This window comes from Microcaecilia unicolor, chromosome 12 (assembly GCF_901765095.1).
Source record: "Microcaecilia unicolor chromosome 12, aMicUni1.1, whole genome shotgun sequence".
NCBI classification, from domain to species: Eukaryota; Metazoa; Chordata; class Amphibia; order Gymnophiona; family Siphonopidae; genus Microcaecilia; species Microcaecilia unicolor.
In genome coordinates, this window is record NC_044042.1 from 18,947,455 (window position 1) to 18,961,485 (window position 14,031).

Consider the following 14,031-nt stretch of genomic DNA (forward strand, 5'->3'; position numbering starts at 1 on the left):
TTGAGCAGGCAAACTTTTATGTGGTTAGCAGCAGCTATATACCCTGTTTCCCCGAAAGTAAGACATCCCCTGAAAATAAGACCTAGTAGAGGTTTTCCTGAATTGGTAGATATAAGGCCTCCTCTGAAAGTAAGACCTAGCAAATTTTTGTTTGAAAGCAGGGCCGCCGAGAGCCGGACAAGGCCGCCCCCCCCCCCCACCCGAGGTCGCCGGGCCTCCCCTCCACCCACCGTCGCTCCCGGAACTAACCTTAAACGCCTCCTTTCACCTTCGCAGCTAGCAGCAGCAGGGCAGACCTCTCCTTCCTTCCGTGCCCCGCCCTCGCGGACGTTACGTCAGGCGAGGGCGGGACACAGAAGGAAGGAGTGGCCTGCCCTGCTGCTGCTTGCCTCGAAGGTGAAAGGAGGCATTTAAGGTTAGTTCCGGGAGCAACAGAGGGCGGGCAGGCCAACCCCGATGTTTCCCCAAAAAATAAGACAGCCCCTGAAAATAAGACCTAGCGCATTTTGGGGGGGCAAAAATTAATATAAGACAGTGTCTTATTTTCGGGGAAACACGGTAGATAGTGTGGATAGCAGAATATGGGCAAATTGTTTGAGCTTCTTGGCTTTTTCTAGCATCATCAGGTTTATACGGGGTACAGGCACTTAGAAAATGGTCTAGTATTTTTCTGTAGCACTGGCAGCATAGTTAATGCTTGTCACAGTGAATAATTAACAAATGTCAAATAGGTTTGGAAGTAAGGGAGTTGCCCGGTGTGCTTTTCGTTTACAGAAGAAAAGAGAGACCCATAAGAACTAGGAGGGTGAGAGATGTTTGTTTTTTGAGGTACTTGTTATACTGTCTTTCATGTGGAGATAGCTAAAGCAGTTTACATACTAAATATGAGAAAAGACCAGAACTACAGTAATTCAACAGAAAAGGAAATAGAAGATATAATATGTTTCATCTTTTGTCTGTATGTGAATATGAACTGTTGAGTTTGTTAGCGAGTAATGGTGGGCCTCTTGAAGAAGTGTCGGTGGAGTTGAAGGTGGGAAGGCCTGGCGGTAAAGCAGGAAGAGTAGCATAAATAGTGCAGCCCAGAGTGACCTGAGAGGACAGAGGAAAGAATATTCTGGGAGTCAAGGCTTTTAACAAGTGCTGTAGTCAGATTTAGTTATTTATTTATTAGGATTTATTTACCGCTTTTTTGAAGGAGTTCACTCAAGGCGGTGTACAGTAAGAATAGATCAAACATGAGCAATAGGCAATTTACAGCAGTAAAAATATTCGAAAACAATACAAAGTATGGCACGGTAGACTAGCAATGTCAACACAATACGTAATAGAACATTATTGGTAGTGAAGGGTGAGGCAAAGTTGTAACGTATAGATGGGTAAGAAAGTAGGAAGAATTAGAAAGTAAGGTGACTGATTTGAAGAAAGTTGCACATGGAGGAACATGTCCCGCTGCAGTATGTGCTAGAAGAACAGCTTCTTTTCATCAGGATTTTATCACCTGTGCTCGTTTGATGTGGGAATGACAAGGCAATGCTGGTCACAATCCACGTGAAGCTAGCAAGAGCCGTTTGTACTGCACAAATGTAAAAATAGGAATAAAATGATAAGGTTTTGAAAATAAAATACAATTTGGTTCTTCATGCTTGAAGTAGCTGTTAAAATGTGTTAAGTAACGTAGTAGATGACAGCAGAAGAAAACTAATTAACCCAGCCTAGTTGTACTACAATGCAAGGGTATAGTCTAGCTGCTAAACATAGACATTTGATGCCTTGTAGGATATCACCCCTCATAAAAAAATAAAAAAAATTAGAAAATGATGGCAGATAAAGACCATACAGCCTATTCACCCTATCCATGCAAACCAACTGCTCATCTCGTCGATCCATTCCTCCTCCTCAAAGATCTTCAGGAAGTATTTTTTTCATGGAGAGAGTGGTGGATACTTGGAATGCCCTCCCGCGGGAAGTGGTGGAGATGAAAACGGTGACGGAATTCAAGAATGCGTAGGATGGGCGTAGGGGAATCCTGTTTTGAGGGAATGGATCCTCGGAAGCTTAGCAGAGATTGGGTGGCAGCACCGGTGGTGGGAGGCAGGGCTAGTGCTGGGCAGACTTCTATGGTTTATGCCCTGAAAATGGCAGATACAAATCAAGGGTAGGCTCTCCACCGAAGCGGATGAACACAAAATCCCACGGGGTAAAGATACAAATAAACAAAGTGGGAAGCAGGGCCACCGAGAGACTGGGCCGTGGCCCTGCCGCCGCCCCCCTCTGTCCACCACCGGGCCGGGCCCCCCGAATTCAAATCATAGCGCCTCACGACCTCACCCCGTGTGAAAGCGCAGCAGCGGCAGTCTGCAAATTGCCTCCCTTCGGGCTTTCCCTCCCTGTGTCCCGCCCTCGCGCAAGTTACATCAGACGAGGGCGGGACACAGGGAAGGAAGGCCCGAAGGGAGGCGATCTGCAGACTACCGCTGCTGCGCTTCTTTCACATGGAGCGAGGTCGAGGTGAGGCGCTATGATTTGAATTCAGGGGGCCCGGCCCAGTGGTGGAAGTAGGGGGGGGGGGCGGGTGGAGGGGACCGCGGCACCGGGCCCCCCTTGGAGACCCGAGGAATTTTGTCCCCCTGCCCCCCCCTCTCGGCGGTCCTGGTGGGAAGTGGACCAATGATTCCAGGACGCTGAGGCTGTGATAATGTATAAAGGAGCAAACTTTATTGTAGACTCAAATCAAGGTCAGGTATACACATAAAGTAGCACATATGAGCTTATCTTGTTGGGCAGACTGGATGGACCGTACAGGTCTGTGCCGCCGCCGTCATCTACTATGTTTTGTTCTATGCTTTCTTAAATTATTAGCAGTGATCGCTGGTGACTCATGGGATTAAATTTAAAAACCTCACTGTGAGCCACAAGGTCTTACTCTGGCTCCCCTCCGTATCTGTCTCAGGTTCTGATTCCTTACTCCCTGTCTTTTGATCCCCTGCCTTTGGCAGATTTGACAAGACTTTGTTAGATCCCGTATTTTTAGTATTATTGACCCCTCTTTCTGGAACATCCTTCTCCTGTACCTTCGTCTGGAGCGCTCCTTCACGCACTTTAAAGCGATCTGAAAATGCTCCTCTTCCATGAGACTTTTGTCACTTGATTGTTTCATCTCTCCCGGGGTTTGCCTAGATGGTTGCAGCCTGGATCTGCAATACAGATCTTGTCCTTTCTACTCTACAATATATTGTAATTTTTCCTCTCCTTTCCCTTCTTATGTCTTACAATTTATATAGGAGTGGAGGAGTAGCCTAGTGGTTAGGGTGGTGGACTTTGGTCCTGGGGAACTGAGTTCGATTCCCACTTCAGACACAGGCAGCTCCTTGTGACTCTGGGCAAGTCACTTAACCCTCCATTGCCCCATGTAAGCCGCATTGAGCCTGCCATGAGTGGGAAAGCGCGGGGTACAAATGTAACAAAAATAAAAATATATTTGTAAACCGCTTTGGAAGGTTGCTAAAGCACAATACAAGAAAATAGTAAACTTGGTCATCAAACAATCCTGCAGGGAACAGCAAGCAGTGAAATAGATAATATACCAAAATCAAAAATAAAATTTACTTATCTAGAAAACATGCACACATCTTCCAACAAACTCTTTTAACACCTCCTTCCTTGTTTATTTTGACAGAACAGCGTATTCCGCACAGTGTTCAGTTCTAATGGATGAGGATTCCAGAGAGTTAGCACTTGCCAGGATGTGGTTGCCGTCTTCATCTAGCCAGCACTGTAGAAGATCGTACAGGATCCTGTACATCTGGCCTTCTAGATCTCGTGGCCTTGATGGATGGCGTCTTGGCATAAGGATGGGCTTAACCATCAGTCAAAACTTTATGGCTGCCTAGGGTCAGGGCCGCCAAGAGGGGGCGCAGTGCCGGCAAGAGATCCAGAGGCAGGCAGATGGTGCTGTTCCCTCGGTCTGTCTCTCTCCTTCTCCTGTGTGTCAGGACTTGGGTGATTGCATTAACGCGATAACCCAAGTCCCTGCACACAGGGATAGGAGAGTGACAGACTGAGGGAGGAGCAGGCACAGGAAGGTAGGGAAGGGGTGGCGGCAGCTGCAGCCCGTGTGTGTGGGGGTGGCGACCCTGCCCTGGGCCCTGCCCTGTCACTCGGCAGGCCTGCTTAGGGCAGCGATCTGTAGGTGGGTAGCAAAGAACAGCTGCAGTCAAAGCCACACAAATTCAACCATCACTATGTATCTGCAGGAAGGGGGGTAATTTTCAAATAGGCCACTTACCTGGCTAAAAGACTTTTGAAAATATCCCTCATTGATATGTGTTTATAAATATTTAAAAGTATGATGTCCAGTTAAGCGTTTTTATAGGATTGTTGTAGGATGATTGTGATTGTAGAGGTTAAGTATCAGTGTTCTTTTGGGGGAGGGGGGTGAAATTGATTGGCTAAGGACCTGAAAATTAATTGAGGGGAGGTGCATAAGGCTGATGATTCTCCTAGGGCAGTGATGGCGAACCTATAGCACGCGTGCCAGAGAGGGCATGCAGAGCCCTCTCTGTTGGCATGTGCGCCGTCGCCAGGGGCATAGCCACGGGCGGGCCTGGATGGGCCCAGGCCCAGCCACTTTCCCTCCAGGCCCGCCCACCCAACATCCCCTCGCATGTCTTCCCCGCTGGTGCTGATTACCTCCGTCGAAGTGACCGCATCTTTGAAAGCCCTGCCCGCCTCTAGCCTTCCCTTCGTGAGTTCGTTCCCTCAGAGTCAGTCCCGCCTTCTGACATCATTTCCGTGAGGGCGGGACTGACTGAGGGAACGAACTCACGAAGGGAAGGCTAGAGACGGGCAGGGCTTTCAAAGACGCGGCCGCTTCGACGGAGGTAATAAAAAAGATTTACATGCAGGGCATGGATGGGAGCGGGAGGGGAGGCAGGGGAGAGAAGAGAATCGCTGGGTATTGATGGATGGAGGGGGGGCAGAGGAGAGAAGAGAATCGCTGGGTATGGATGGATGGAGGGGGCAGGGGAGAGAAGAGAATCGCTGGGAATGGATGGATGGAGGGGGGCAGGGGAGAGAAGAGAATTGCTGGGTATGGATGGATGCAGGGGGGGCAGGATAAGGGAGAGAGGAGAATTGCTGGGGATGGATGGAGGGCAGGGGAGAAGAGAGTTGCTGGGCATGGGTGGATGGAGGGGAGGGCAGGAGAGAGGAGGGTTGCTGGACATGGATGGATGGAGGAGAGGGAAGGGAAGACAGGAAGGAGATGCACATGGATGGAGGGGAAGGGAGTTATCAGCATGCATGCAACAGCAAAAATCACATTAATTATTCAAAAGCATGCCAAATGCTTTTAAAGTTCTGTTATTCAGGTTAAATTGCCCTGTTGGCACTTTGCGATAAATAATTAGATTTTGGGTTGCTGTTTGAGCACTCGGTCTCTGAAAGGTTCGCCATCACTGTCCTAGGGCGCCTAATAATCTTGCACTGGCCCTGCCTGATCACCATCAATGTGTTGATTTCTGGGGACTTGTAGCCTGAAGGTTCCAGACCTCCTTAAGTCTTGCAGGTATCACAGAGCTGTATTTTCTTATGCTCTAGAGCCAGTGGAGAATGGGTTCTTTGCAGTTCTATTCCTACTTCTGTTTAGACTACGACATCAGACGAGGGTCATTTAGGCCCATCAGTTTATTGCTTCTCATTCTAGGAAGAATGCCACAGACTTGAGCCGATCCCAGACCACCTCCCGGGCAGTAGAGATCCTTGGCTTATGCCAGACTTTCTTGAGTTCCATCATTGTTTTTCTCTCTTCCAGCTCCGCTGGGAGTCTTTTCCATGGGTCCCCACCATGTTTTTCATGGAGAAATTTTGTCTGGTGTGATAAAGGTATAGAATAGGAAGGCAGACAAACAATAAGGCCCAACCAGTCTATCTAGTTTCCTTCCTGTAACCATACTGCAGGTGTCATATGATCTGGGCTTTGCTTTCTCTAAGGATCCTGTGTGCTCTTCCCATGCTCTGTTGAATTTCAGAAGTGGGCGTACGAGTCCCTATGAAACCTCCTCAGGATGTCGGCTTGTCTGTTTTCAGAGATAAAGCTGTTTGGATGTCTACCACATCGCATTTTAACATTATCCAGCTATTCGTTATTTTTTTTACCATGAGGTAATACTTTAATGAAGTTCTAAGGAGCAGTGTAACAGCGTCACATTTTGAACTTCTGTTATGTTGTTTTTTTACATTTTCTTTGTGGCCCTACAAGCGGCTTATGGTCGAGTACAGAAATTTAACTGTTTTCTGCTGCCATGTCTTCAGCCTCTTTTGTCTTGGGAAGAGAAGTAAAGTTGAACTGCCTTATCATCTGACATTGCTTTGAAATGCCGAGTGCTCAAAAACACTTTCTGATCTTGAAACTTTTCGAATTTTTTTTTCTCCCTTTGCCTCAGGACACAGTTTTTGCTGTTGGAGGTAGGGATATCATTTCACATTGTTTTTACCACAACGTCTTTGATGTTTGGCCCTGGCACCAGTGGTGTAGCCAGACCTTGGCGGGAGGGGGTCCAGAGCCTGAGGTGAGGGGGGGCACAGTTTAGCCTGCTGCTGACCCTCTCCCGACGACCCGTCACCGCCAGGTACCTTTGCTGGCAGGGCTCCCCAACCCCTGCCAACCAAAGTCGTCTTCAGCGCCGGTCTCCGGCGCGTTCGCTGTTCTGTTTCTGTGAGTCCTGACGTCCAGGATGTCAGGAGTCAGGACTCACAGAAGCAGATCAGCGAACGCGCCGGAGACCGGCGCTGAAGAAGACTTCGGCAACCCCCGCCAGCAAAGGTACCTGGCGGCGTTGGCGGGAGGAGGGACTCAAAAGTAGAGGGGTCCAGGGCTAAATCTGTGGGGGCCCATGCCCCCGTGCCCCTGCCTAGCACAGTGTCCAGTAACCTGCCTTAGTCCAGCACAGTGAGGTGGCGAGTGCCAGGCCTTTCCACACCCAAGTCCCAAAGAAATTTTCAAGCTTCCATGGCAAGCAAAAGGATATGTCTAGGACCCAGTGTGCCTGAATGTAACTCACCTTGAGCTACTACTGAAAAAGGTGTGAGCAAAATCCAAACTAAATAAATATCTGTTGTTCCTTGCTGCTTTTCAGGAGGTTCGTTCACAGCCTACCTAGCTGGAGAAAAACAGATGTGCTGAGCCCTGGTCAGGCACCTTCTATCATCTTTAAAAGTTAAAAAAAATTGAAATTATATGATACAGCCATTTAAATACTTAATATACAAACAAATCTCTTCCAGAGACAGGGAAGTGATGGAACTAGAGGACATGAATTGAGATTGCAGGATGGTAGACTTAGGAGTAGTATCAGGAAATACTTTTTCACAGAGAGGGTGGTAGATGCCTGGAATACCTTCCAGGTGGAGACAAAAACAGTGATTGAATTAAAAAATGTGTGGGATAGACACAGAGGATACGTTAATAGGATGATGGTGTCGGAATAAAACTTAAATGACCTCACGGCTGTTGAGGGGCCTGGAGCGATGTCCCACCCCCCTCTGCCTCCCTTCCTGCCAACCCGTTCATTGTTCTGCCATTGCTCTGCCCTCAAGGGTGGGGCCTGGAGCGATTTTGGTGGCTTCACCACCACGAGCCTTCGAACATTTTTGAAGGAAGTCAGGGCTTGGCTTCACTGACGTCAGTGTCCTCAGAACGTTGAGGGTGAGTTTTATTATAGTAGATATGATAGATATGATGTGTTATGAGTGCCGTGTATCTCCGTGGGGGAGCAGAAGACACTTTAAAGTCAAATTTAGCAAGTAAAATGTTAGCAATACTGTTGGATTATAGGTTTAATCATGAATTGACAGTGAATGTGACTGTTGAGCAGAGTGCATGAACCATGGAGGTCTTTATTTGCCCTCCCTCATATACTGTGCTACTATGTATTTTCCAGATAAATGAGAAGAAAGGTCTGGTAAAGCTTCCCGAGAATTTCAGTCCCCTGGGAAAAGCGCAAATAAGAAATCCATGAGCGGACACCATCGAGCAGCAAGGAAACGATGTGGGGATTCTCACCCCGATTCCACTCAGAGCTGCGGCTATGTCCCGGGAACAGGATGTGTCTTGAGCAAGCTGGTTGAACTGCCCACGCCGCCTCTCACCAGGCACCAGCTTAAGAGGTTGGAAGAGCACAGGTATCAGAGCTCGGGCCGGTCCTTGCTGGAGCCGTTGATGCAAGGTTTCTGGGAATGGCTGGTCAGAAGAGTCCCGGCTTGGATCGCTCCAAATCTTATCACCATCGTCGGACTGTTAATTAACATCATCACTACTTTGATTTTAGTTTATTACTGTCCGACTGCTACAGAACAGGTAAGAGACAGCCAGAAATGGCTGCAAAATCGAGTAGTGTTTCACATGTTCAGTTGTGGCACAAAGGATATTTTTCATCTAAGGAGTGTGAGTATTACAGTTTAATATGTTACAGTTAAGAACATAAGTATTGCCATACTCCAACCCATCCTGATCTGTCTTGCTATATACCAGCGGCCCGTCAAGCCCAGTATCCTGTCTCCAACAGTGACCAATCCAGGACACAAGTACCTGACAAGATCCCAAAAGTGTAAAACAGATTTTGTGCTTATCTCAGAAATAAGTGGATTTTTACCAGTCCCATCTCATGGTTTATGGACTTCTTTTTTTAGGAATTTGTCAAAAACCTTGTTTTTTAAACCCTGCTAAGCTAACTGCTTTTACAACATTCTCTGGCAATGAATTCCAGAGTTGCATGTTGAGTGCACAAATATTTAATACCGCTCTACCTGTAGAAGCTCAGGATGGTGTGCAATATATACGTTCTTAACAGTAATCTAATAGTTGTGAAATCAGTTAATTTTCAAAGTCTAAGCTTGTATTGGGCAGCCAGGTTCCACACTAACTGAATGCTTCACTGGGCCCAGTTGGCTATCGATCGTGGCCGAGGTTGGCTTCCTGTGTGCTGTATCTACTTCCCTTGTCCCTGTGGTGTTGGCAGTCAGCACTCAAAAAATGAAGAAGCAGGTGTGCGACACTGGAACCCAGTAATGGCCGTAATTACGAGTGGCTGGGTGCTTTTCTTTTAAACCGGTGAATTGCAGCTAATTCAGTTGTCATGTATGAACAAACTGTAAAAATAAAAAGAGGTCTGCTTAGACCTCTGGTCATCTCCCTCCCTCTGCCACTAAGGTCGCTTTTGGTATGCCTCTTTTCACCCATATATCGAAAGCAGGTTTATCTGCATGTTCTGATTGGGCCAGGCACTCTCCCCCCCCCCCCCCCCCCCCCTCTAATTTATTAATGGGGCACTTCAATATATGATAGCATTTTAAATAATGAGACCTTTTGGTGATGTGTGTCTCTGTGACTTCCGGGTCAGTTTTCTCTCAGATGCTAGTTAAACATTTCTGCTTTAACCTCGGTGACAGATAAATGAAAATCCATGTTCAAAGTTCTTCTGTGTTAAGGACATGATTGGATTGTTGGTCTGAGGGATAAGCTTTGTATCTGCTCTCGCCTTCCTATTCAGGGCCCCTTTTAGGTGGAGGAGAAAACTTTGGCCCTAGTAAACATGTCGATGACTCAAAGAGAGAAATTCTAGATGTTAAGAGAACAGAAAAGCCTGGGCCCTGTACATCCCATTTCCACGTGACTTTTAAAAATTATAGACGTTTATAAAAGCAACTGCGTTTGCCGTAGACACAACAAATGACATCTAGTGCAATTTCTCTCTTGGACACTTAGAAACTTTGTGTGCACCCCTCTATTTATTTATTTATTTAAATTTAAGGGCATTTTAACTTTCCTGCTGCCTGTTCTTTCTAGCAGTGTCGTGGGTAATGCCTTGACCTGTCCTTCTCCCTAAATGTTTTTTCTCTGCTCAAAGATGGACCAGTGAACACCCTCATTTAACAAAGACAGACCAGCGTGGCTTATTGATAAGGACAAGGCTGGCTACGTTTCTGCGAGAATCTTCCAATTCTGAAAGACCTGGGCATGCAGATGTTGGCTGGGACATGGGGCTCATTTTCAAAGCACTTAGCCTTCCAAAGTTCCATAGAAACCTATGGAACTTTGGAAGGCTAAGTGCTTTGAAAATATGCCTATTGGGAACCCTTTTACTAAGGGCTTACCGCGGGATTCACTGAGGTGTCCTGTCGTAGTTTCCCGCTCGGCGCGCGCTAATCCCCCACTAGAAAATATTTCTTTTATTTTCCAGCACAGGAGGCTTCCCATGGGCGGAGAGTAGGCGTGCCTGCACTAACCAATTAGCTCGGGAGGCCTTATCAGCTCCTGAGTAGGTGTCGGTAATGGCCACGCGCTAATGGGGAAATTAGCGCATGGCCTTTACAAAAAAAATATGGCAAGGCCTAGCTGCAAAGGACTAAAATATAAATCAACATATGCATCCAGTTTCTCCTATATAAGCGTGCAAATATGGAGTGAATTACCAAAATCCATAAAAACAACACACGACGTAATTTCCGAAAATTACTGAAAACCAACCTATTCAATAAGGCATACCATAAAGATCTATCCTAACTACGAGTAACAAAATTTACACCAGAATTATACAAATCGTAACTCTTTATTCCTGATTGTTCAATGTAATCTATCACGATTGACGTTTAATCCAATACCTTTTATTACTTATTATGAAAATGAACTTTCTTTATCTGACTACCTAATCCACTCTGCTACCTCCATTTTATTATGAATTTCTTTTTTCCGGAATTGGTGATCACCATTACAGAACAATGTAAGCCACATTGAGCCTACAAATAGGTGGGAAAATGTGGGATACAAATGCTATAAATAAATAAATTTTAGCACGGCTTAGTAAAAGGATCCCTTAGTGAGGGGGGGAGGGAGATGCCAGGCTCAGATTTATTCAAACAGAGCAGGAATGTGGCACGCTGGCAGAGCTGACTTAAGTACATACGTAATGTCACACTGGGAAAAGACCAAGGGTCCATCAAGCCCAGCATCCTGTCCATGACAGCGGCCAATCCAGGCCAAGGACACCTGGCGAGCTTCCCAAACGTACAAACATTCTATACATGTTATTTCTGGAATTGTGGATTTTTCCCAAGTTCATTTTGTAGTGGTTTATGGACTTGTCCTTTAGGAAACTGTCTAACCCCGTTTTAAACTCTGCTAAGCTAACCGTCTTCACCACGTTCTTCGGCAACGAATTCCAGAGTTTAATTACTCGTTGGGTGAAGAAAAATTTTCTCCGATTTGTTTTAAATTTACTACACTGTAGTTTCATCGCATGCCCCCTAGTCCTAGTATTTTTGGAAAGCGTGAACAGACGCTTCACATCCACCTGTTCCACTCCACTCATTATTTTATATACCTCTATCATGTCTCCCCTCAGCCGTCTCCTCTCCAAGCTGTAAAGCCCTAGCCTCCTTAGTCTTTCTTCATAGGGAAGTCGTCCCATCCCCGCTGTCATTTTAGTCGCCCTTTGCTGCACCTTTTCCAATTCTGCTATATCTTTCTTGAGATGCGGCGACCAGAATTGAACACAAGGTGTGGTCGCATCATGGAGCGATATAACGGCATTATGACATCCTCACACCTGTTTTCCATACCTTTCCTAATAATACCCAACATTCTATTCGCTTTCCTAGCCGCAGCAGCACACTGAGCAGAAGGTTTCAGTGTATTATCGACGACGACACCCAGATCCCTTTCTTGGTCCGTAACTCCTAACGTGGAACCTTGCATGACGTAGCTATAATTCGGGTTCTTTTTTCCCACATGCATCACCTTGCACTTGCTCACATTAAACGTCATCTGCCATTTAGCCTCCCAGTCTCGTAAGGTCCTTCTGTAATTTTTCACAATCCTGTCGCGAGTTAACGACTTTGAATAACTTTGTGTCATCGGCAAATTTAATTACCTTGCTAGTTACTCCCATCTCTAAATCATTTATAAATATATTAAAAAAGCAGCGGTCCTAGCACAGACCCCTGAGGAACCCCACTAACTACCGTTCTCCATTGTGAATACTGCCCATTTAACCCCACTCTCTGTTTCCTATCCTTCAACCAGTTTTTAATCCACAATAGGACTTTTCCTCCTATCCCATGACCCTCCAATTTCCTCTGTAGCCTTTCATGAGGTGCCTTGTCAAACGCCTTTTGAAAATCCAGATACACAATATCAACCCTAGGGAGGATTAGGTGGCAGCTTCTGAGGGACGGTGAAGAGTGAGAAAGTAGATCCTGACAACCAACAAACTTGAAACCTATCAGCATATTCATTTACCTGCAGGGGAGGGTAGCAGTTTTCAGATAACTCATTTACCTGGATAAATGAAAGAGGATTGTCATGGAGGTGGTTTTGTTGAGAGGGTCAGTGGCGTTCCTAGGTCGGCAGCCACCCGGGGCAGATCGCCGCTGCGCAGCCACCCCCCGAGTGCAGAGGCGTCCGTCCCCCCAGGGTGCAGCACGACACCCCCCACCTCCTGGTGCGATGACACCCCCCCCCCCCCCGGGCAGCCTTGCCAGATTGAAAAAAAATTGCCACACAAAACCCTGCCCCTGCCGTCATCAGCTCCATCCCCAACGTTGCTAACCCCGCCCACTGCAACCCGCAACGGTCAAACATTTCCCGCAGCGGGTTGCGGAAAGCCACCCAATTGGGCGGGAAAACCGCAACCTTGGCAACGGTGCCCCCCGGTGCAGCGGTGTCCGTCCCCCCAGGGTGCAGCACGACACCCCCCACCTCCTGGCGCGATGACACCCCTCAGCGCATCAAACCCCCCCTCCCCCGGGTGCAGCAGCGTCCGTCTCCCCAGGGTGCAGCACGACACCCCCCACCTCCTGGCGGGATGACACCCCTCAGCGCATCAAACCCCCCCCTCCCCCGGGTGCAGCAGCGTCCGTCTCCCCAGGGTGCAGCACGACACCCCCCCCCCCCCCGGCGCATCAAACCCCCCCCCCCCCCCATTCTTAGCTGCAGAGAGCAGCCGCGCGGCTGTCGGCTCCGCTGGCTCCCTCTGCCCCGGAAAAGGAAGTAACCTGTTCCAGGGCAGAGGGAGCAGGGAACCAGCGGAGCCGACAGGCGCGCGGCTGCTCTCTGCACCCCTCCAGCAGCGTGCACCCAGGGCGGACCGCCCCCACCGCCCCGCCCCTGCTACGCCGCTGGGGAGGGTTACAATGATTGAGTTGAAAAATGGGTGATTTTGCACACGTTAGCAAAGTTGAAGTTTTGACAACGGTATTATTTTCCCATTCTTCCTTGTGTTGCTGCATACGAGGTCTACATTGGACTCGGGTGAAGGCGCTCTGAGCTGCTGCAGCTTTTTGCACCCTTTTCAATAAACTTAACAGAAAAGTCTCTTAGTCTCTAGTCATTTGTGGGCACTGCAGCTGTCTCTTGAGCAAATCTCTGGCCTGGAGGCATCTTGGAAGTAGGTGCAGTCAGGGTATGGAAGGCCCAAGCCGTGTGCTGCTTGATAGGAGGCGGCATCTTACGTGGAAAGAAACTATTGTAGCAGACACGGTTGGGGAAAATTAGTAGTTAAAATAACGCCAAACACAGCCATGTTTTGCCTGACACGGGCTACTTCGGGGTAAAACGTACTGTAGGATAAATAAATATAAAGTCATAAATAACTTCAACAAATTCATATTCGGACAACATGGCAAACCGTAACACTACTACTACTACTTGACATTTCTAAAGCGCTGCTAGGGTTACGCAACGCTGTACAATTTAACATAGAAAGACAGTCCCTGCTCAAAGAGCTTACAATCTAATAGATAAGAGTGAGACAAATATAGGACAATCAAGCCATTGTGACATCACTGATGAGGTTGGCTCTTAGGCATTGGTGGAATGAGGCATTATGACATCACAATCTCAGCTCTGGATACCAGAGACAAACTCTTCACACTAAGGGGGGAAGTGGGCCAAGTATAGGACAGTCGAGCCATTGTGACATCACTGATGAAGTTGGCTCTTAGGCATTGGTGGAATGAGGCATTATGACATCA

The 14,031-nt window shown here is 47.5% G+C and overlaps 1 protein-coding gene across 4 annotated transcripts in view; it reads left to right on the forward strand.

The window, feature by feature from the left end:
- The window catches only part of CEPT1 (choline/ethanolamine phosphotransferase 1), a 41,055-nt gene that overhangs the window by 1,131 nt on the left and 25,893 nt on the right, over positions 1–14,031 (forward strand). For all 4 annotated transcript variants that reach the window (XM_030221100.1, XM_030221097.1, XM_030221099.1 and 1 more), the window contains exon 2: positions 7,944–8,359. In XM_030221100.1, coding sequence (XP_030076960.1) covers positions 8,018–8,359 — 342 coding nt within the window. In that variant the 5' untranslated portion in view covers positions 7,944–8,017. The remainder of the gene's footprint in view (positions 1–7,943; positions 8,360–14,031) is intronic.